The sequence below is a fragment of the Rutidosis leptorrhynchoides genome, chromosome 4, assembly GCF_046630445.1.
Source record: "Rutidosis leptorrhynchoides isolate AG116_Rl617_1_P2 chromosome 4, CSIRO_AGI_Rlap_v1, whole genome shotgun sequence".
Classification (NCBI taxonomy): Eukaryota; Viridiplantae; Streptophyta; class Magnoliopsida; order Asterales; family Asteraceae; genus Rutidosis; species Rutidosis leptorrhynchoides.
The window spans coordinates 355,409,922-355,434,563 of NC_092336.1; the positions used below are offsets into that span (position 1 = coordinate 355,409,922).

Sequence of the window (24,642 nt, forward strand, 5' to 3'; positions counted from 1 at the left end):
AGAAACTTGCACGACTATACATTAAGGAGATTGTAACCCGACACGGTGTACCTTTATCGATTATCTCCGACCGAGATGGTCGCTTCGTTTCTAGATTTTGGCGTACGTTACAAGAAGCGCTGGGAACGCGTTTGGACATGAGCACCGCATATCATCCCCAAACCGATGGGCAAAGTGAACGTACAATACAAACCTTAGAGGATATGTTACGAGCCTGCGTTGTTGATTTTGGAAAAGCTTGGGACAATCACTTACCTCTCGCCGAATTCTCTTACAATAATAGTTATCACGCGAGTATTAAGGCCGCACCTTTTGAAGCGTTATATGGTCGAAAATGTCGCTCTCCTCTTTGTTGGGCCGAAGTGGGTGACGTGCAAATTTCCGGGCCCGACCTCATTCACGAAACCACCGAGAAGATTCTTCAAATCCGAGATAGGCTTCGGACGGCCCGGAGTCGTCAAAAATGCTATACCGACAAAAGACGCAAAGACCTCGAATTTCAAGTCGGTGACCGCGTCATGTTAAAAGTCGCACCTTGGAAAGGTGTCATCCGTTTTGGGAAACGTGGGAAACTAAATCCGCGGTACGTTGGCCCTTTCGAAATCTTAGAACGTGTTGGAACCGTTGCGTATCGTTTGGATCTTCCGCCTCAACTAAGCTCCGTCCATCCTACTTTTCATGTATCTAACTTGAAGAAATGTCTTGCCGAGCCCGATATCGTCGTTCCTCTCGAGGAGCTTACTATTAATGACAAACTTCATTTTGTGGAGGAACCGGTTGAAATTGTGGACTACGTCGAGAAGGAATTAAAACAAAGCCGGATCCCGATTGTTAAGGTTCGTTGGAACGCCAAAAGAGGACCCGAGTTTACTTGGGAAAGAGAAGATCAAATGCGAAAGAAACACCCTCATCTATTCCCGGTTCCGGAAACGTCAGATTCCGAGGAAGGAACAACGACTACTACGCCTACCTAAATTTCGGGACGAAATTTCTTTTAAGGTGTAGGTAATGTAACATCCCGCCTTTTTCCGTTTACTTTTCCGTTTAACTATTTAAGTTCCGTTATATGTTTATAACACATCCCGTTAATATGCGTTGAATTATCTCGTTTAGGTAATTCCCGCACCCGGTTTAAAGTTGAGGGACCAAACTTGCCAAGGGTTGAAACTTTTGACTAGGTCAAAGAGTCAACCCTCATCCTCATCCATTCAATCTCATCTCTTTCACTCTTACTACTTCAACTTTTCTCTCAACTTCCATACAAAGATTCATCATCCAAAATCGAGCTAGCGGTCATCTTGCCAAACAAATTACATATTTGAACTCCTCGTGATCTCCTCTTCGATTCCATACCGACCTCATCAAATTTGGGTAACTTTCTAAAACCACTAATTTTATGTGTTCTTGAGATTTTTGAATTAAAAGGTTGTTAATTAGTGTCTATGGCTCAAGTCTAGTATAATTATGTGATTTGTATGCTTGTTCTTGCCATTTTGGTGTAACTAGTTCATATTGAAAGAATGCTTGCTTAATCTTGAGTTTTAGGTGTTCATATGTTGTTGAATGATGAAAGTTCATGTTTTAATTGTGTTTCTAACATCGCTAGCTTCAAATTGGTATGTAGGTTGACATGGATTAGTTTCATATGCAAGATTGTTGAATTTGTGATTTTGGGTTAGGGTTTGATAGAAGTAAATTGAATTTTTGATGCATTAAATGCTTGTTAATGTTACTTGTAAGTGTTAGGTTGTGTTGTATGCTTAATTACCTTCGAAACGGCATATCGTTCATGTAATTTGGTTGCCAAATCATTAAATTGCAATTTTGACTTGTATGCATTGATTATGGAGCATTAATTGCGGTTTTTGGTTGTTATAAGTGGAAGTTTGATTGATGATATGTGTTTAGTTGCATTCCTCGTCAAAATACCTTTCCAACGATGTATGATAGGCGCTATAAGTGTTTGCGGGTCAAGAGTTGTGTTAGAATTGGTTTTGGCTCGTGCATAGTTTGAAAGACAGAAAAATAGCTGAACTGCAGGTCGCGCGGCGCGCACCATACCCCGCGCGGCGCGCCAAATGGCCTGGACAGATTCTGACCTCCATGTCCCTTTTAACGTGAAATGTTTGACTAGCTACCGACCTCCGATTCACATGAAACTTGTTTTAATATACTTGTATATGAATAATTAGCATGGAAAATTTGTCCGGGACCCGACCCGAACATGTTGACTTTTTCGTTGACTTTGACCCGACCAAGTTTGACTTTTTGTCAAACTTAACCAATTAATTATGCAATCTTCCTAACATGCTTTTATACTTGTATCTTGCATGAAACTTGACAATTTGCTTCACATGCTATATTAATCGAGTCGTATTGAGCCATAGGACTAATTGAACATCTTTGACCCTTCGTGACTATCGTTATTGATACAACCTAATTGTTTAGGTCGAGACTAGCGTTGTTCTTTGCACGTTTACTTGTTGAAGTACTTTTTCACTCTTGCAATCAAAGGTGAGATCATAGTCCCACTTTTACTCTTTTAAACTTACTTTTGGGATGAGAAAACATAAACGATTCTTTTGAACTAAGTGAACACAAGAACAGGAAAACAAACATTCTACATACGAGTTTAGAACGAAAATCCTTAATCCGATTATCATTAGTTACATCAGATGGTGTAAGCGAGAACTTATGTTATATGGCCATATGGGTTTGACAAACCCTCATTCAAACGGTTCGCTACCGTTTACGAATGAAATATATTTTCGGGAACAGTGTTGTTCTAGCACTAATTGATGGGGTATTCAACGGACGGAACGTTAAGCTTTGATAATTGGGTGCTCGTGAATATTAACTTTTAGAATGTACTATGGCTTTATCGATGTTGCAAATCTTGTGGTTCAACTTACTATTACTCATTTACTTATTTAAACCTATAATTTCACCAACATTTTCGTTGACAGATTCTCTATGTTTTTCTCAGGTCCTTGAACTTAGGTGATACATGCTTCCGCTCATACTATTTGATACTTGCGTTGGATGTCGAGTATACTTGCATACGTGGAGCGTCTTTTTGACTACTTTTAATCGTGTCGCACGTGTTTCATACAAACTTTAAACATTGTTATGTACTTGTTATGGAAACTACTTTTGTAAACTTTGAAACACCCTTATTTATGAAATGAATGCGACATACTTTTCGGTCAAACTTTGTTATAAAGACTTACGACCATGTAATGGGACCATACGTAGATAACGCCGTCATTTGACGATTTGTCGGGGTCGCTACAAGAAGGTAGTTGTGATTTCACTAGGCTATATCATTAAGATCTTGTGGTAAGAGCATATGGTGTTTGTGAATTCTTCAAAGGGACATAAGGGTTCATAAGTAGCGGCTTATCGAGGAGCTAGTGTTGTATCCGGACACTCCACCGGGTTTGGGGTATCATAGTGAAGAAAAGTCTCAGTTCTTAGAATTAGGGAGTGGATTAAGGAGGATTAGTTAACATCCTCCCGAACCACTATAAATCTTCGTGTTTGTGCACTTACATTCTTTACATACTTGCATTAACAAACACGTACGCTTCCACACTTAAAACTTATCTCTTAATAGCTAAAGATTTCGAAAAAGTTTTAAGAAACCGTTAAGTAACTATTCACCCCCTCTAGTTACTTACAATGTAAAATACAATGTTTGTGTCCATCCGTACGGATCAAACAGTTTGGAACTGATGCATGAACATTTATACGTATCTATATTGCACCCATACGGATAGGTCGACAGATACTATAAATATAGGGTTTCGGGTTCCAAGTCAAGGTTACATACATATATACAACCCTAGCCGTTTCTTTGTGATCCTAATCGTCCAACATCAAGTTCTAATCCATTTTCAAGCTTTACAAGTAAATTCTATGTAACTCTATGCAATTAATTATTTTCCTTGGTTTTAGCGCCTTGCTAATTCCTTTTTTTATATTTATTTTTTGCACATTAATAAAATTTTAACCGTTAAAAAAAAAATTAAGTTGTCACAAACGATTTAATTTTACCCTAATGTTTTTTTTTTGTTTGGGTTAAAGAAAGAAAACAAAATGAAATATGTATTATTTTATTGGTAGTATATTTTCTTTAAAATTTGAAATAATTTTCCAATTCTCTCTTTTTTAGTTTTTTTTTTTTTCATTTCTTTTCTAAGAAAATTTGAAGTTTCTAAGAGAATAAAGCCCTCTTTCTTTTACAAATTGTGTCAGTACTCGGTACCCACAAAACACACACGCTCTATTTAGGCCGTTACACCCTCCTCCATTCTCTCACTTCTTAAACCCTTTGATAATAGTAGCACCCAATATATATATACACACACACAAAATCTGTTTTTTTTTCTTTAATCTTAATTTCCCTGTATTTTATCCGCCAAATTCAATCGCTGTCAAATACAGGTTGGTTTTTCATTAAAGCTTTAATATTTAATATTCATGTACATATAAACATTTATTCATCAGGGTTTTACTTTATTTATACTGGGTGACTATCTCATTATAGCTTTTTCATCATTTTTATATGGTCATTATAGTTCTTTAGTGTGTATATATATGTATAATATAATAATATAAAATATAAAATATATGCATGTATACAGATGACATGAGTGTAGTTCATGTAAATTTTGTGAATTGTTTTCATTAGATTATCGCTTTTGCTACAGGTTTATGAAAGTAATACTCCATTTGTGTTCAACTGATTATAATAGTGGTTTATTTTGATACAGTGATATTTTTTGTGTTTAGGGTTTAAGTGATTAGGTAGTAGAAAATATGGCTGGGAAATCAAGCCGAGGGAGGAATAAGAAAGGGACGAATCACGCGGCTGCTGCTACGAATAACACGGCCACCGCTAGTGCCAAAAATGCTACAACAGAACAAGTGGTTGTATTGAATGGTCATTCGAAAGAAATTTTGAATTCTGTTGAAGAACCGGACTTAGCAGTTGCAAGCTCTGAGAATCAGGCTAAGCAAGGTGAAGCCATTTATAGCAATTGTTTTTCTAATCATGTTGCTGCTGCACATTTGTATTAGGAATTCATTAAGTTGTATTATTGAGTGAAGATAATGGGGAAATGACAGTACGGTTCTAACACTGAATGCAGGGTAATCATGATATATACTGAACCATGATTTGCTTACAGCTACATTTGTGTATATGTATTGCAATTCTATGCATGTACTTTTTAAATGTGCTCGTGTTTATTGCTTACTTAATTTACTTATAACAATGTATTAATTATTTGAAACATTATTAAGAACATTACTCTGTAACGAATACTCACAGAGTTTCATATTTACGATATGTTCTCTGGCTGGCAGGTGACATTCATCTTTTCCCTGTTCCCGTCAAAACGCAATCTGGTGAAAAGCTCGAGTTGAAAGTATGTTATTCTTGGCTCATTTGCATTAGAGAATTCATGGTTTCAGCTTTAGGTTACAATTGCTAACATTTATCAAATTTTGCAGTTGAGTACGAGTGACTCTGTTATGGACGTGAGACAATTCCTTCTTGATACTCCCAAGACGTCTTTTATACCTGCTATGTTTTATTACTTCACGCTAAGGACGGGTCGACCCATCATTTAGAAGATTACCATGAAATTTCTGAAGTTAGTGATATCACTACCGGAGATTGTTCTCTAGAAATGGTTGCAGGTATATTACATTCTTTTACTTTCATATCTTATGGAGCAATGCATTAGTATTGTAGAGGTGTGCAGGTGGCAAGTTTGACCCATTTAGTTAAGAACTAGTTGTGGAGCCCTCGCTTCGCGCCGGGGGCTCTGTTTTGAATGCGAGTTAAAAAAAAAAAAGTCTTGATCTATTTTGTAAAAAAGAATTTTTTTCGACATCTATTGGTTTTTTTTTTTTTTTTTTAAAAAAGTTAGTTGATCTATTTTGTAAAAAAGAATGTTTTTCGACATCTTTTGGTAGCATTTAATGATTGTTTCTTTTATGAAAGTTGCCTGCTTTATCGTTGAGGAAGAAAAGGAAAAAAAAAAAAAAGTTAGTTGATTTTTTTGGTAAAAAAGAATTTTTTTCGACATCTTTTGGTAACATTGAAGGGTTGGTTCTTTTATGAGAGTTACTTCTTTTATCGTTGGAGACAGGAAAAAAAAGGTGAAATGACGAAAATACCCCTGGTTACTATTGATGAATAGTGCTACAGGGTTTTGTCTATTAGATATATAGATATTGATTGATACTTGATTCTGATGTTGTTTAATTTTAATGGGTCAAATTAAATTAAAATCTTTTTGGTTAAAAATTGATAATTGTTTAATTATTTCTTTTTTTTTTTTTGAAAAGCAAGATAATTTTATTGATAAGGAAATGATACAAAGAGAATTACAACATGAGTAACACTAATTTGAGTGAAACTCGAGGACCTATACTAGATATAAAGTAAGAGACTAACAAGATGTAGAATACCCTGATTTCGGAGCAGTATTATCGAACTTAACATCAATCACCATTACCCTCATCATCTACTAATACATAAAAAGGAATGTTTGTTTCAATTCTATCTTTGGAATATGTCTTATTATTACCTTCACCATCAATGCTCTTCCCTTTATCTCTTTTCCTTAAAACATTATAATTTCGATTTTTCTGGGACTCTACATTCCAATCTGTTTCCTCCACAGCAATATTGTCTTTAATACCATAATTATTCTTAACTGCATTTTGCTTGATACCTTTTGCTTCTGTTGACTGCCATTGACTTTTATTATTATCAAAATTCAACTTATGAAATACCCTTCCTTTCTTACCAACAACTTTAGAGCCGTCCTCAACACACTGGTTATTTAAATCAACTGTTTCACCATCATTGTTGATTTTCAAAGCGTCTTTTAACACTTGTGCAGATACTTCATCTTCTGTTTTAGGCCTAATTTTACAAGTATTAAAAGAGTGCCCAAACTAATGTACAACCGTCTCAGTTATGCGACTAGTATATGATCGAGGCTAAACAAATAACGAAAGATAGTGTGTTAAACCTTCTCGGTTTAATGTTGATGAAACCTTCACGGTCCAATCTTTATTTTATGATAACTTCAAAAAAAAAGTGCTGCCATTCTAACAGCTTACAAGAATATATATAGATATTTTAAAAGAAGATAAGTTATAAACATAAACTTGGAATTTGAAACAACTCTCTTATTTAATGATAATAAAAAGCTTCAACACTTGGTATTCCCACGAGCTGTTAAGTCTTCAATTCCCATCTCAAATTAAATCGGTCCACATCCAAGTCTTAGAAATAAACATTCAAAGTGAGAGGCTCCATCTGCAGCCCACTTTCCAAACAGCCCAGCTGGCCCGTATCTGCATCATCCCCTCCCCCTTTGGAGAGACTCGACCTCGAGTCAAAGTCGTCGATGTCATGAACGTATGGAGAGAGGTCTGCCACATGAAAGGTAGCGGAGACGTTGTAGTGACCCTGAAGATCAATTTTATAGGCATTGCCATTGATGCGTTTCAACACTCGAAACGGACCGTCGGTACGCGGGTTAAGCTTACCATAACGACCCCCAGGGAACCTTTCCTTCCTCAAATGTATCCAAACAAGGTCACCTTCCTGATATACAACTTGCTTTCGCCGCTTATCAACCCGCTGTTTGTACCCAGCATATTGAGCTTCAACACGACCATGTACCTGCTTGTGTAGGGACCTGATTTCACCTGCTCGAACAACCCCATCAGTGGGACCTGTGCAATTAGTAGGATATGGTAACATGTCCAGGGGTGGAACGCAATCTTGTATTTCGCGCTTTGGTGGTAATCCTGGTGGAATGGCATCTGGTAACACATCACAAAATTCGGGTAATAATGGGAGTACCTGTTGTGGGTTGTGTGAACTGTTGTCATTAGTTTCTTCAATGACATGTGCAAAGGTTAGTGAACTGGATTTTGTGGGGAGCTGGAAAGCAGTGTGATTGAGGAGCAATGTTGAATCGTTCAGCTCTGTCTTTCGGGTATCGAGTGGTGCCAAAACAATATTAACCCCATCTTTGTTAAAAGAGTACGTATTTCGATAGCCATCGTGTGTTGTTTTTCGGTCAAATTGCCATGGCCGCCCCAACAATAAATGGCAAGCGTCCATGGGAATTACTTCACACGACACCTCATCATAATATTGTTTACCAATGGAGAATTTAACCAAACAACGCTTGCTAACCTTCACGAAGTTACCACGCTTGAGCCAAGTGAGCTGGTAGGGACGAGGGTGATCTTCGGTTTGGAGTTCTAGCTTGTCAACCATGTCTTTAGAAACTGCATTTTCACAGCTTCCGCCATCGATAATCATGGTACAAACCTTCCCTTTCGCAGTAACTTTGGTACGGAAAATATCATTTCGTAGCCATGAATGTTCGGTAACCTGTTGATCAATAGAATTGCTAAGGGTACGGCGAATAAAAAGCGCCTCTCCCTGATCAGCATATATAACTTCTTCCTGCTCACCAGGGTCCGAATGCACCAATTCAGCTTCCTGATCGAATTGTGGTTCGTATACATCATCCCACACTGTAATGGAACGTTTATTTGGACATTCACGTGCGTAATGTCCCTTTCCCTGACACTTGTAACAGGTTGGAAGCTTGCTAGTAGGTGCGACTTGTGGTGTTGATGCTTGCTTATCCAGCGTTGGTTTTTCATTCGATACAACAGGAGGTTTTAGAGTGGCTGGGGTGCGTACGAATGGTGTTTGAATCTGCCTACGGTTGACTTGTTGTTCGACTTTTAAAGCAAGGCGACAAACATCAGTGTAGGTCCAGTAAGGTTGCAAGGTCACCACATCTGCGATTTCGGGTTTAAGATTGCCCAAAAATCGTGCTATAGTTTGCTCCTCTGGTTCATCAATAGCACATCGCATTCGAAGTTTATCAAACTCATGAATGAATTCCTCAACACCCATGGATCGTTGTTGAAGGTTATGATACTCGATAAAAGCATCTTGTCGGTGGTTTTCAGGTAAGAATTTGTCCCGCATCAACTTTTTCATCTTGTCCCATGTTTCAATTTTGGATTTGCGAGCAAGAGCTCGTTGTCGCTTAACATGGTCCCACCAAAGTGAAGCGTGCTTTCGGAGTTTAAGAGCAACCAGCTTCACTTTTAACTTTTCGGGAATATCCTTGATGTCAAACACGCGTTCCACCGTGCTTAACCAGTCAAGAAAATCATCAGGGTGTGCTGCACCAGTGAACTCTGGGATCTCTACTTTCATCCCGATATTACGTAGGGGATCTTCTCGATGACCCCTTTGGAATCCACGTAACCCATCAGCGAAAGGATTTGTCATGTCAGACTGATCACCAGAGCGCGCTGAATTACTTGCCTCAAAATCATGATCACGGTTGAATTCAAGTTCATTAATTCTTCTTTGCAATCGTTCGATTTCAGCATACGGGTCTTGATATCGATTGCCACCTCGTCCAAAACCACTGCGAGAATTATGTTCAGCCATGCCTGGAATCTGATACCAAATAATGTACAACCTTCTCAGTTATACGACTAGTATATGATCGAGGCTAAACAAATAACGAAAGATAGAGTGTTAAACCTTCTCGGTCCAATCTTTATTTCATGATAACTTCAAAAACAAAAGTGCTGCCATTCTAACAGCTTACAAGAATATATATAGATATTTTAAAAGAAGATAAGTTATAAACATAAACTTGGAATTTGAAACAACTCTCTTATTTAATGATAATAAAAAGCTTCAACACTTGGTATTCCCACGAGCTGTTAAGTCTTCAATTCCCATCTCAAATTAAATCGGTCCACATCCAAGTCTTAGAAATAAACATTCAAAGTGAGAGGCCCCATCTGCAGCCCACTTTCCAAACAGCCCAGCTGGCCCGTATCTGCATCACAAACACTTTGCAATGAGTGCATAAAGGCGGTTTCCATTGATAAGTCACCTCAAGTTTACCCACTTTGGCTGGAAAAGAACCAATCACAGGATAGGAAAATTCGACAAAGCTAGGAAGGTCATCAGCTGCATTGACTTCAGTCAAAACTCTAGCAAAACCTAGTCTTCCACTTTTACTCAAACATCTCTCTGAAGTAACTTTGTCCATCAACATAGGCCTACCAATACCACTAACAAGTTTACCTATACTTCTGCCACTCCATAGTTCAATGGGTATATTGTGAATGCAAATCCAAATTGGAACTTTTTCAGGTTCAATTTTTTCAAGCCAAACCCCAGGTTCCCACTGATTCACGAAAAAAGGAACATTATTAACTAACCATGGACCACTCTCAAGAACCTCCTTCATACCCTTTTCATTTTTAAAATTGCATAAATAAAATCCTGCAACTGTTTTGACGATTTCTTTAAGGTCATACCTCCACCACATTCTCCTTAGATGGGCATTAACAACCCTATAATCCATAGAAGTTCCAATAAAATACCCATATAATTGAAGAGAAAATGCACTACCGCCCTTCTTAACCTCCTCAGCGGAGAAAACTACTCTCTTTTGACCATTAGACATTAAAACAGGAGGAATGAACTCCATTTTTAATTCTTCTTCATCTTTGTTTTGTTTTAAGAAGTCAGTAAAAGTGATGTTTGGATTTACCCATGCTCTTGGGGTTTTAGTATTTGTATTGCCTTGCCCATCACTAGTCTCAACCCCTTCCATTGTTGTAGATTTAATCCCAGAAACAACATTATCTTTATCACCGCTATTATTATCCTGCGTATTCATTAATGTTACATTGCCACCCAATGTAAATTGGGAGAAATCATCAGGAACAACAATTGACTCTCTAATACCATCATTCTTAAATAACTTAACAGCATTCTCAGCAGCAGCCACTAGGTTTACATCAACCTCATTATAACTACCATCTTTTGAACTCTTAAAGAATACAACAGGACTAGCAGAAACAGTCGGTTTAGCAACAGCAATTGTTTCACCAATAGATTTAGCAATAATATCATCGTTACTAACTACAATATCATCAATAGAATGATCAGTTACAGCAGAATTCTTACCATACCCACCTTTCTTCCTGTTACCCTTGCGTTTTTTAATTACTTCAGGGAGTATTTTTTCATTAGCAGGAATAGAAGAATCACCAGCATAAGGAACAAATTGAGCACTCTTCTTTTCTTTAGACGGACCATCCCCAACATCAATCAGCTGGTTCACTTTACCCTTCCTCTTTCTAGAACTATAGGTTTTCAGAATCATCCCCTCTGAATCACGATTATCCTTCCCAGGTTGATCAATTGGCACATCTCCCTCGTTCTTATTTGGCTGATCAACTTCATCTACCATCAGATTGGAACGTACGAAATCATCCATAATCTGAGATGGACGATCCCCATCAGAATCAGATGAAGACACTTCTCCACTTTTAGAAGCCGCATCCGCTGTTCCACGACTAACCGATCGGTTTCGCAAAACCCTAGTAGCAGTCGCCGTTATATCTTGGTACTTTTTCTTCTTCTTGGACACCATGATACACCCAGATCAGCTTCTATGAAGTGGCAATAGCAGCAGATAGCAATAGCAGCAGGTATCTCAGAACTATAACTCAAATTTGAAAGCAACAATTCAGACCAATACTCACCAAGGTTTTGGTCGGAGATCCAAGACAGTCGTACTGGAAGAAAACGGCAGCGAACGGCGGTGGAACAGATGTTCACGCGCCGGCGCGTGGAATACCGGCAGCGGAATTCGGCGGCGCGTGGGATGACAGTGGTGGTCGGAACAGCGTGAAAATTTCAGGGTTTGCAATTCGAGTATGTCTGATTCGATTGGCGGGGGTGGTGAGATGCAAAAATCAAAAGAAAAAAACTAAATAATCGAGTGGTGGGAGGCGGTGAACAGTGGCCAGATGCCCTTTTAGGAGAGAGAAAAATTACTTACTATAATCAGATGCTTGTTTAATTATTTCTAACTTAATATATGACATTTTTGCAGCTTTATATGATGATAGATCAATCAGGGCCCAAGTCAGTCGTACCAGAGACTTACTTTCTCTATCGACACTACACTCATCCTTATCGATATCACTTGCATGGCAACATGAGATGGGGCAAAATGCGACCGCCAATTCAGGAGGTACGTTTGGGCTGTAAATTTGCATTTTATAATTCATTTTTACGATTCAGTTTTCTGACTGATTATCTTAAAAAACATCAAAATAGACCTTTCAAAAATCGAGGTCGCGGAGCTAGAAAATTTGGGTTTCATGGAAGACGTCTCGGGTTCACTTTCGAGCTTGTTATCATCTCCTCCGAAAGAGATTAAATGCGTTGAAACTATTGTGTTTTCCTCATTTAACCCTCCTCCAAGCTACAGAAGGTTTGTTTCTTACGCCTTTTATCATATTTTTTTTCTTTTGTGTAAATTATACAAACTATTAACTATGATTACAAGATTATATCTGTTTAGTTTTCATTTATTTAAGGGGGTTACATGTATCAAAAGTACACATAGTTTCTTAGCATTTTTTACACCTTAGGGATAAATCATAAATGCATAAACTGTTTCTACCCATCAGCTAGTAAATGGGTTGTAATTTCACCGCAAAAGTGAAATATGTTTTCTAGATTTTAGTGATCTATTTTTAATCATACGTTATTTTTAAGTTCAGGCTTGTTGGGGATCTAATCTATCTGGATGTGGTGACACTGGAAGGCAGCAAGTACTGTATAACCGGAACCACAACAACGTTTTATGTTAATTCAAGTTCCGGAAATACCCTTGACCCAAAACCAACTAAAGCTGCTTCTGAATCAACTACCCTTATTGGACTCTTGCAGAAGATTAGCCCCAAATTCAAGAAAGGTGAATGTATCATTTGTCTTTTTCATTACTTTTTATTTATTAAACTGGTAGAAATTTTAGTGTGTTTTTTTTCTTATATTTGATTTGATGTGCTTCTTTAGCTTTTCGTGAAATGTTGGAGCGTAAGGCTTCTGCTCATCCATTTGAAAACATTCAGCCATCGATGCCTCCTAATTCATGGCTGGGATTGTACCCTGTTCTTGGTAATTTAATTGTTTTTGTCTACTTCAAATGCCATTTGTTTATTTATTTATATTTATTTTTATCATGACTAATTATGTTTTTATTGTATGATGCAGATCATAAACGTGATGCAGCTAGAGCAGAAAGTTCACTTACTCTCTCGTTTGGGAGTGAGTTGATAGGCATGCAAAGAGACTGGAACGAGGAACTACAATCCTGTAGAGAGTTTCCTCATGCAACCCCTCAAGAAAGGTTTTTTTATATATTCAATATAGCACAAATCAGCCCATTCACAAGTTGATGGGTCATAATTGTCACCTTTAGTTTTCAGAACAAATGAAATTTAAATTGCTGTATATATGCGATTGTTTCTTTAGGCTTGGATCTGTCAGTTTTTTATTAAGTGGTTGTTACTTATAGGATTTTGAGAGATAGAGCTCTGTATAAGGTATCTTCTGATTTCGTTGATGCTGCAATAAGTGGTGCTATTGGAGTTATCAGTAGATGCATACCACCAATTAATCCAACAGATCCCGAGTGCTTTCACATGTAAGTAGTTATGCATATGTCGGTCATAACTGGTTTTGCATGTATATAAGGTTGTTTGGATTTGCATTTTAGAACTAAATATTTGATTAGTTTGACATAAAGTATAAATAGCCAGGCTTAATATTTATGGATAAACGAAATTTGTTTCTGATTATCTGATTTTAAAATAGTCAAACAATTGGTTTTGGTTTTGGATAGTCAGTTCTATACCAGTTGCCACAGAGTTGATACACAGATATACAATGGTAAATCGATACTGCACTTCACAAACCATTTCTATACTATTCTTTTCATTATCAAAATGTCATTGTTTTTTTTTATTCAAGCAGCTGATTATTTTAACTTCACACTGCAGAAGCACATGTAGACCCTACACACTTTATTCAATTTAATTACTTTTTGATTATCTAATATCACACAATCACACACCCTATTGACCCTTAGACGTTTAACAAAAGGTGACAATCTTGTGTCTGGTTTTAGATACGTTCACAACAACATGTTCTTCAGCTTTGCTGTTGACGCGGATCTCGAGCAGTTGTCTCGAAAGCAGTCGTCAGATTCAAACTTAAATTCTTGTGAAGAAGTGTTGACCAAATTGTCTACCAAGGTCAATGGTGCTGTGGAATCAATTTCTGATGCAGCGTCAGATGCACAGCTGGCAGAGAGTGAACAAGCCACATATGCATCTTCTAACAATGATTTAAAAGCCACAAAAGCGTACCAACAAGCTGATGTTCCTGGGCTGTATAATCTTGCGATGGCTATTGTTGACTATAGAGGTCATAGAGTAGTAGCACAGGTGCACATCTTTTTTTTCTTTTCACTTTTACTAAAATAACATGGTCAATAAAGTTGGTTACGATTGTGGGTTTGGGTAGCGGATCAAAATGGGTTCATGTTGTAATGGATCATTTTTATTACGGGTTGAAATGAGCATGGTCAGGTCGGACCTGTAAACATTATCTACTTTTGTTTAATTTGTTTTTGGAGTAATTAGTATGCTGGTTGTGATTTACAAGATAATATTATTTCTAAAAAGTAGTGGTTGAATCAGTGGCTATTTCAGGATTGGAACTCAATGGGGTTCCAATTTTTTTTTCCAGTACTAGTTCTATATGAATGCTATTTTAGTGATTATTTACCTTTAAAAAACTACAAATCTGAAACATATGTGGGTTCTAGTAGTTAAATTTAGTGGTGTCATATACAATTTAAAGAAAAACTATAAATTCTAAAAATATATGGGGTCATTCAATTAAATTTAGTGGTGTCCTATACAATTTGAAGAGTAATTTGTAGTAAAAATTTTCGAACTAGTGCTGTCCCGTGACCCCACGGGCTTTTACTTGGATTCGCCACTGGGTTGAATAGAATATTTGTGTGCCAAGAATATACTTTGGGCAGCATGCAATCCGTTTGACCTGTTTTTTCGTCTTTCCAAACTTTTTAGTTGACCCGGTTTATTAGCTTGAGATAAAAGACAGCCCAAATCGGCATTTATAAATAGATGGGTTAAGATTCACATTTTCGACCTCTAATGGTCATATTTATATTATATGCTAGTAGTACTCATGACTGTTGGTATAATGCTTATACTATTGATAGTAGTTGGGCTCATACTATACTATATATAGTAATTGTGTTTAGCTTGTTACTGAATTCTTAATCTTATTTATTCCTATTTTGTCCCAGAGTGTTCTGCCAGGAATTTTACAAGGCGATAAATCTGATTCACTTCTGTATGGGTCTGTTGACAATGGCAAGAAGATTTGCTGGAATCAAGATTTTCATGCCAAGGTTTGCAGTTTTTTGGATTATGCCATTCGTTTTAATTTATTTTTGTATATTGTTACACGTGCTAAACCAAATTAATCATTAGGTTTTGGAAGCTTCAAAGCGCCTACGGGTGAAGGAACACAGGGTTCTTGATGGTTCAGGAAACGTTTTTCAAATAGCTGCTCCAGTTGAATGCAAGGGCATTGTTGGAAGTGATGATAGGTAAATATTTGTTAACTATTTTAAGATTACACATGAGATCGTAATCTGGTTAGTCACTTAGTCATTACTTTAGTTTAGGGGGCATAACAAAAAAATCTCTTCAGGAGAAACGTGAGAATCAATACGTTATATTATATCTTGTTATCTATTTTGCACATGTGTATAATATTGGGTATAATTTTCGTGTCTAGGCACTATCTTTTGGACCTGACGAGAGTGACTCCCCGTGATGCAAATTATACAGGAACAAATTCCAAATTTTGTATATTGCGACCTGAATTAATCACTCCCTTTTGTCAGGTTAATTATTTTTGTAAGTTTTTTTTGATATTATTATTTTAAATATTACGGCACGTTACCCTTATAGTTTATACGTGGTATAATTGAAGGCTGAAGCATCCAAGATTTCAAAAGCTAAGATTGAGCCACAGGAAACATCTACAGATTCTTCAAAGGTTGATGATAATGGTGACCAAGAAACTCAAACCAAGACTGCAAAAACTGTACATATCTCATACTCATTAAATGTTCATTATCGATCTAAATCTGAATTATCGATTTGCAATAGTGACTGTTTGCTATGCAGAACGAGTCAGAAAATGATAAAAAGGCTGTTGATGAAGGTGTTGCCAAGACTTATGAGGTGGTTGATAAAACCGACGCTATATGTATTAATTCTAATGTATTTACAGAATTTAAGTTGGCTGGCACACGTGAGGTAACTCTTCAATGTACTTTATTTATTTCTTGTTTTAACACACCGTTAATAGGACTCTTTTACTGTAATTAATTAACAGGAGATTGCTGCTGATGAAGAAAGTGTACGGAACGTGAGTTTGTATCTAAAGGATACTGTGATTCCGAAATTCATACAAGACCTTTGCTCACTCGAAGTTTCACCGATGGATGGCCAGACACTAACTGAAGCACTCCATGCACATGGAATTAACGTTCAATATATCGGCAAAGTAAGATCGGTTAAAAAACCAAAAATCTAATAACATAATATGTATTGATTGACGAATAATCGATTTTTTGATAACTCCTAGGTAGCTGATGGTACGAAGCACCTGCCTCATTTATGGGATCTTTGTTCCAATGAGATTGTCGTTAGATGTGCAAAACACATCCTCAAGGTTAAAATCAAATGAATTATGTGTTTATTAACTGATGGGTAAAACCGTAGTTTCTGTTATTGGTATTTATATAATTTTTTTGTTACACAGGATGTGTTGAGAGATACTGCAGATCATGATATTGGACATGCAGTTGCTCAATTTTTTAATTGTTTATTTGGGGATATTGGCCAGTCCAAATATCAGAAAAAAGGTAAACAAGTAACTTGCGATTTTGATAATTCATTGTAGTATTCTTTGAACAACTGTTGTTTTCCTTGTCATTAATTTCTCTTTCCTCGATTAAAGAAATAATATGAAATTTTAACTGAGCTTAAACAACATGTAACAGGACGTTGTTGCTACTAAAAAACAAGCTTCTTGCATGAGTCTCAGTTCTGAAAGTTTGTGGTCTGATATTCGTGAATTTTCAAAAGCTAAATACAAGGTAACTTAATTGCTGCCCTTCATATAAACATGGTTGCAGCAGCCGATGCGTCGGTTTGGTGACAAAAAGTCGGGTCAAAGTCGGTCAAAAGTTAGAACAAGGTCAGACAAAAAGTCAACTTTTGACTACTAAACAGTATAAGAACACACACACACACACACATATATATATATATATATATATATATATATATATATATATATATATATATATATATATATATATATATATATATATATATATAGTGGTAGGATCAAGGGGCAAGTAACCAATCGGGGGGAAGCGGGGGAAGCAAATTTTGTTTTTTTTTTTTCGTTTTTTGAAAAAACTTTGTTCACGAACATTATAGATTAGATGAAAATATGAACATTTAGTAGAGACACTTTGTGATAAATGTTTTTATTTTGGCGGGAAAACGCTCGAAGAAGTAATATATAACAATTATCGTGTTTTTCGAGCGTATGTTGAGGTTTTAGATATTAGGGTTTAGATATTAGGGTTTATAGGGTTTAGATATTAGGGTTTAGAAATTTAGGGTTTAGGGTTTAGATTTAGGATTTAGATTGAGTTTTTAACACGAACGGTTTAGAGTTTAGGGTTTAGGGTTTAGGGTTTGGTGTTTTGGGTTTATTCCATAAACCCAAAACACCAAACCCTAAACCCTAAACTCTAAATCGGGCTAAATTTTACTTCACAAAACATGAAAAAAAAACGTTAACATTCTTCACGAACAATATTATCTTAGAATGTTATTTTTGTCGATCGTTTTCCCGCCAAAATAATAACATTCATCACAAAGTGTCTTTTCTAAATGTTCATATTTTCATCCAATCTATAATGTTCGTGAATAAAGTTTTTTCAAAAAACGACTTTTTTTTTTTTTTTTGCTTCCCCCCGCTTCCCCCGATTGGTTACTTCCCCATTGATCCTGCCCCTATATATATATATATTTTATTTTCAATTGGCGCCATCCGTGGGACACGTTTTACAAATTAAACCGAAAATTTTTTGTTTCGTGCCATCAAACAAGTAATTCGTCGGTTTAATTTCAATCGTGTTTTTGTTGTGATGATTTGCAGGTGCTTTTTGAAAACGCAATCAATTGATCTGCTTGACAGTCACGATGACAAATGCAAAGCAAACTGGCGTTTCTGCGAACGCTGATGCACTGCCTGGCGATTCGCAGAACGTCGTGATATTTCCGTTACAAACAAATGCTAGTATAACCGCGGGAAAATCGGTTCAAGAACCGATTGCTAAAACATCCACTGTAAATAACGCTAGTGATTCGCAGCCAGAAATCGCTGCTGAGAAAATGATTGCGCGCAGAACTTTGCTGCAAAACCGCGATGAAACAATCGCTGATGGGAAGCGAGTAAAAGTTTTATCTGGAAAATCTAGTCTGCGAACTGACAAAATTGTTGGTACTGCTACTGAGCAGGCTAAGAAAGATGCTAAGTGCAGTCGTGAGTCTCGCATACCGCGCACTTACTTATGGCCATTGAATGATTTAGGATCACAAGTTGATCGCTTAGTTTTTGAGCGTAATGATAGTGATAGTGATAATGCAGAAGATCGCACTCATTTAAATTCTGCATATAAATTCTGCATATAACTCAAAAATTTCGAAGACGCCAATAGAAGAAAGCGAATTTTCTGATGATTCAGACGAAGAGTTTGTTAAAAATGCACATGTTAAGCGAAAGCGACCACTAACACCTTTCCCTCATTATGGAGAAGAGGGTGAAGCATCTGATGCTGCTCGCAGAGAAAATGCCCAAAATTTTTTGGCGGATGCTTTCAGAAGCATTGCGCCAAAATCAATGCAACATAAGTTTGACCAACCAAATTTTTTGCAAGACATGCTTACTAAATTTTGTGCGGATAATACAGATGTTCGCACAAAAAAGGCAACAGAAATCACCACTGCTGCGGACAAGTTTGTCCAGCACATTTCTGATTATCCAATTGTTTCTCCGCCGATCGTGCCGGCAACTCTGGGAGTCTACTCGGGTCTAACCGATCCTTTGGATTTTCTACAACGCTTCGAAGGCGTAGTAAGCACTTATAACTGGGATGAACCAGTCGCGTGTAGAGTGTTCCCCATGGCCTTGCAAGGGTCAGCAAGGGAATGGTTTCATAGTTTGCAATCTCGCAGTATCATTAGCTTTGTAGATTTGCGCGAAATTTTTTTGCTGCAGTTTCAAAATCTATTACCGCAGAAAAAGACACACATAGAATGTCACGATATTAAGCAAGGCAATAAGGAGACTCTAAGCACACTACTTACGCGGTACGTTTACGAGCGCCAAAAAATTCCACGATTGAATGAAGATCAGAAAATTTCTGATTTTTTGCATGCTATTAACTCACAGCGACATCCTACTCTTGTGCGGAGGTTGCGAAGAGATGTCCCACTGATTTTGCAAAAGTTCAACAGGAAACATATGATTATCTCCGCGGTGGAGAGGATAGCAGTATAACCCCTGCGTGTGGATGGGGTAGAGACAAAAGTTGGCGAGATGACAATGACTCTTTTCGCGATGGTAACAGTGATAATTACCGCGGATCAGGTCTTCCGCGGAGAAATGGCGGCGGTGGATACCCGCGAAATGACAGGTTTCAAGGCCAAAATGATAACCATGGATATGGCCGTCGTGATCGCTATTCTACGTGAAAGTGGAGCAATGAATCATTCAACATCATTGAGACGCTAACAAAAACGCCCAAGGAAATTTTGTTGCAAGAAAGAGTTGCTAAGTCTTTTCTTGATCCGCAACCTTTGGGAGAAAATAGCAGGCGCGATAGATCAAAATTTTGTGTTTTCCATGACGATTACGGTCATGACACCAATCGTTGCAGAGATTTGGCGGAATTCATTGCAGAAGCATACGAGCAAGGCAAGCTGGACCATTTAATCGCACAAAACACCGCGAATGCGATTATAATGACTACAGAAGCTAACACCTCGAATGCGTCAAACGCGGTTGAGCGAAAGGCTCCCGCAGTAAAAAATCTGGGGGTAAAAATGGTGAGCAAAAAAGAAAATCAGCGCGGAATCCAGGTGATCAACGTGGTAGAAGTGCAGGGCGAAATGTCGGTACTGCAAATTTCAGAACATATTGTTAGTTGGAAATGTCCCTCTATTACATTTCCACCTGCAAGCTTGACTGCGGATGTTGATAAACCTGTAATGGTTTCATGTCGCATTGCGAATACTGGTATAATGATAATGAAGGTACATGTGGACACTGGTAGCAGTGTCGACGTCATGTACGAACAATGCTTTAGCAAGTTGCCCGCGAACATTCAAGCTTTGATGAAACCTACTGCGGTTTCACTTGCTGGGTTCTCAGGAGAGTCATCCTGGCCCGTTGGCCAGTTGGAATTACAAATGGAGTTAGTTGATGACAGCGACGAGTCGCTAAGGCGCCAAGCTTTATTGAATCTGTACATAATGTTAAATCAATCGCGATTCAATATGATACTTGGGCGCACAGCTTTGCGCATGTTTGGCGCTATACCATCTACCATACATGGTATGCTAAAATTTTCTGCCAACAAGGGCATTGAATAAAATATCAAGTGATCAACCACCCCGACCTGGTCTTGATTGTTAATTAGCATAATTCACCTTTGCGCGGTGTAAAAATCCCTTGGGCAAGATCACAAGTGGAAATTACAAAGGCTTAGGCAAAATGGTAGAGAATCAACAACCTATAAATGAGAGGCCAAGCTCCCTATTTATAGGATTCGAAATATCCGCGGTCTGCGAGTTACTTAACTATCCGCGAAAACTCAGCGGATTAAACCGCGGTCTTGCATTAATGCGAAAACATAACCGCTGTACTTATTTTTAGCGAATATTGCATAGCTTTGCCTTATAATTCGCGTAGTTCTGCCTTTGGCTTTTATCAAATAAAATATACATATACAATGCCATGTAAATGATCAAGTCCCCCTAGTTTATTATGATGCATTTTCGCGAAGCTAATGCATCATGATAAACTCTAAAAATAAAGAAATGCTTCTTAAAATAGTTCGCAAACAATATTTTATATTTTTTACCGCCCATTTATTACCGTTGTTTTTATTAAGCTCAACGCGTAATTACAACGGTAACTTTCGCCAATCTGTCAAATCAGCACGCTGTAACGGCTAGAAATTTACCGTTTACACGTTGCGGTAATTTCAGCCATTTAAATGCAATGATTATCTTTTCAACTTGCTAGCCCTAATTCCAATTATAAATAGCTGGTTATTCCGCATAAAAACTTTACGCCTTTCTCTCCCAATTTCGCATTCAATAGTATTCTGCCAATCACGATCGTACTTTGCAATTAGCCAATCCAACCTTCAATTTCATCAATTCAACCTCCGATTTAGCTTTTCTTATCATCAATGGCTTCCTCTTCATCTATGCACACTCCGGGGGGTTATGTTTCCTATATGACGGAAACAAAACTCCAAACCTTACAAGAGTGGTATCCGCCACTTGCACAATTTGTACCTACCGTACCTTTACCAGAAGAGCGAGCTGACACTCCCCCTAAGGGGATGATCACTGTATACGAGGCTGCCATCTCTCAAGGCAACCTTCGATTTCCTCTTACCACATTTTTTCGTAGTGTCTGCGAATACTATAAGATTGCCATGGCGCAGCTGCATCCGAATGCGATTAATAAAATTGTGCTGTTCGAGATGTACTGCAATGCCACCAACGTACAACCGCTGCTAAACGTGTTTCGCACGTGTAACAGTCTAATTTTATACGATGTGGGATGGTTTTCATTCCGCAGCAAACTGGGTACAATGATTTCGCCAAAAGACTCAATCGGCAACTGGCGCGGTTCTTTCTTTTATATTAACGACACCGCTAATGTGGACAGCAACATACCAAAAACATGGTGTACAGAACTTGACCCCAATCTCAATGAGAAACCTGTACTTGATGATCTTGAGCATGATATTCTCAAGACACTTAAAAACGCAGGCCTAATTTAGCGAGCTTATTCGAATGTACCGCTGTACATCGGCAGAGTTTCAATTCAGTGGCCGTGGAGCGACTATGACGCACTTTTGGTTGACCAGTCAAAAAATGGTATTTCGCTTAAACTTATCGCATAATACTTTTTATACTTTTCACAGCATATTTTTGCTTCACATAACACTATATGTTTATATTTTCGCAGTGATTGCTCTTGACCTTATCATGAGGTCTGCCGATATGAGCAGGATCAGCCCTGCTCGTCGCCTAAAAAATGGCGACGGCGAGATTATACTTATTGATGAGCCAATCATCAACACATGTTATATTACTGGTGGCGAGGACCGCGACAAACGAAAAGTTGCGGAAGGTGCCCCCACTCCACGCAAAAGATGACTTCGGTCTCTTTCTGAACAAGAAACAAGTAAGCGATTGCTAAGTTCGCAGTATTAATTGATTACGCATTTTTCACTTTCGCATAAACTCGCTATATTTATTTATCTTGTTATAGTTGTTCTTTCAGAGTCATCCGCTGAAGCCGCACCGCTCTACAATAATAGGGGGAGCATCCCCGCAGATGTTCTTGAAGAGCCCGAGCGTAAAGATTTATCTCTTCCATCTGACGCAGAAGCGTCTAATCAAGAAGGAGAAGGAGAAGCTGATGCAGAAGAAACCGCGGCCGCAGAACAGGCCAACAAATTATACCACAGACTCTATAAATTTCTCCCCAAGGAGACAAAGGATAAATATCGCAGTTTATCATACCCCGAAGCTGCAAGACAGCGATTGTACAATTGTTATAATGCTCTTTGTCTTACTGTTGACAGCATGGAGCGATTCACCGAAATGTCGGATGAATATGATGAGGCAGTGAAGGCTGCCAACGCTCAGGAGAAAAGAGCGCAAAGAGCTAAAGCAAAGCTTAAAAAGGCAACTGAAGAGATCGCCAGGCTTAATAGAAAGGCGAACACTGCAGAACATGAGTTCGCTCAGCTTGTCAAGTATTTACCCAAGTTCGCGGACAAAGTAATGGATTCAAAACCTGTTACTGAGAAATTTCAGGCGTATGCCCAAGCCGCAAAACTTGCAACACGCTGTGAATGGCATGATCTTTTATGCAAGCTTGGCGACCTTTCTCAACCCCTACCTTCTGACATGGCGAATGAAATATGCGCCACAGACGATGCTCGCGAAGCGCTTGAAAAGGCGAAGAAGGAGGTTGAGAAGGTGAGCATTCCTGCCTTGGAGGAGCTTAGCCAGCGTGACGGCGTTTCGTTCGCAGATATTAAAGCATTAGAGCTTTAAGTTTATTTTAGCTATTTTTTGATGTATGCTCGCAATCTTAAATTGCGTTTTAATGTAATTATTCGCTACGCGTTCGCTCTTAATATCAATCACTTATTTACAATTCGCAGTTGCAACTTCTTTTATTTATATAGCTCTTCACTTTAACATTTATCCATAATTCAGACTTGTCCATTGCAATTTCCGCATTCGCTATTGTGCACATAACAAAGCGTACTTTATGCGAAACAATCTTTTAACATTATGAATCTTCTAAGTCCGACACATCGATCCTTAGGCAAATTTTAGCATTGCGAAGCATCTAAGTGTTGGCAAGATCAGACACTTAAGGAAATTTTATCCTTTCGCAATTATTTTCAAATTAACACAAGTGGGCAATTTCATCACCTGGTTTTTATCAACTTATTCCGCAATGCATTTTTGCATTTTCATAACACTTAAGCAGGCTATGCTTAGCGAAAATCATGCCACCTTATTTAAAATATCCGCAGAACAAACATTAACTTAGTGTTGTAAAAGACAAGTAATTGCATTCTGCGAAATAAGCACTACGCGTGGCCACACGCAGTGTTTTCGCTTTGTAAAGAAACAATTACTAACACTGAAATTAACTTTGCTTTATTCCTTATTATTTCGCATTACAAGATTCGAAACATAAACACAACATATCACGCATTAATGAAATTTGCCATAGTATCTTATTACAACTTTTTACTGCAAATTTTCGCACTATGCAGGGTGAATTGAATGCCCCTCAATACCCATATTTGCACTTGCCATAACCATAGCGCAGAAAGGCTTCACTTCCGCAGAAATCAGCGTACCAATGCCCTTGTTGGCAGAAAATTTTAGCGTACCATGTATGGTAGATGGTATAGCGCCAAACATGCGCAAAGCTGTGCGCCCAAGTATCATATTGAATCGCGATTGATTTCGCATTATGTACAGATTCAATAAAGCTTGGCGCCTTAGCGACTCATCGCTGTCATCAACTAACTCCATTTGTAATTCCAACTGGTTAACGGGCCAGGATGACTCTCCTGAGAACCCAGTAAGTGAAACCGCAGTAGGTTTCATAAGCTTGAATGTTCGCGGGCAACTTGCTAAAGCATTGTTCGTACACGACGTCGACACTGCTACCAGTGTCCACATGTACCTTCATTATCATTATACCAGTATTCGCAATGC

General features: G+C 38.0%; 2 protein-coding genes across 2 annotated transcripts in view; both read left to right on the forward strand.

Annotated features, from left to right (window-relative positions):
* Positions 1-4,338: 4,338 nt before the first annotated feature.
* The window catches only part of LOC139841783 (clustered mitochondria protein-like), a 31,031-nt gene continuing 10,727 nt past the window's right edge, over positions 4,339-24,642 (forward strand). The window contains 21 exon segments of the mRNA XM_071831984.1: positions 4,339-4,446; positions 4,795-5,023; positions 5,371-5,432; positions 5,518-5,575; positions 5,578-5,706; positions 8,267-8,269; positions 11,997-12,137; positions 12,224-12,380; positions 12,673-12,866; positions 12,968-13,301; positions 13,470-13,598; positions 14,082-14,400; positions 15,294-15,398; positions 15,481-15,599; positions 15,791-15,899; positions 15,989-16,102; positions 16,186-16,317; positions 16,397-16,567; positions 16,649-16,735; positions 16,826-16,936; positions 17,067-17,162. Of these exon segments, the coding sequence (XP_071688085.1) occupies positions 4,822-5,023; positions 5,371-5,432; positions 5,518-5,575; positions 5,578-5,706; positions 8,267-8,269; positions 11,997-12,137; positions 12,224-12,380; positions 12,673-12,866; positions 12,968-13,301; positions 13,470-13,598; positions 14,082-14,400; positions 15,294-15,398; positions 15,481-15,599; positions 15,791-15,899; positions 15,989-16,102; positions 16,186-16,317; positions 16,397-16,567; positions 16,649-16,735; positions 16,826-16,936; positions 17,067-17,162 (2,772 nt within the window). The 5' untranslated portion in view covers positions 4,339-4,446; positions 4,795-4,821.
* LOC139904655 (uncharacterized) lies at positions 22,478-23,454 on the forward strand. The gene is made up of 2 exons (XM_071886590.1): positions 22,478-22,573; positions 22,673-23,454. The coding sequence occupies exon 2, from the start codon at positions 22,978-22,980 to the stop codon at positions 23,452-23,454; it is 477 nt and encodes a 158-aa protein (XP_071742691.1). The 5' UTR covers positions 22,478-22,573; positions 22,673-22,977.

What these genes read in the sequence shown, in the direction of transcription:
- LOC139904655 (XM_071886590.1), top strand. Translation starts at nt 22,978, where the DNA reads ATGGAGCGATTCACCGAAATGTCGGATGAATATGATGAGGCAGTGAAG.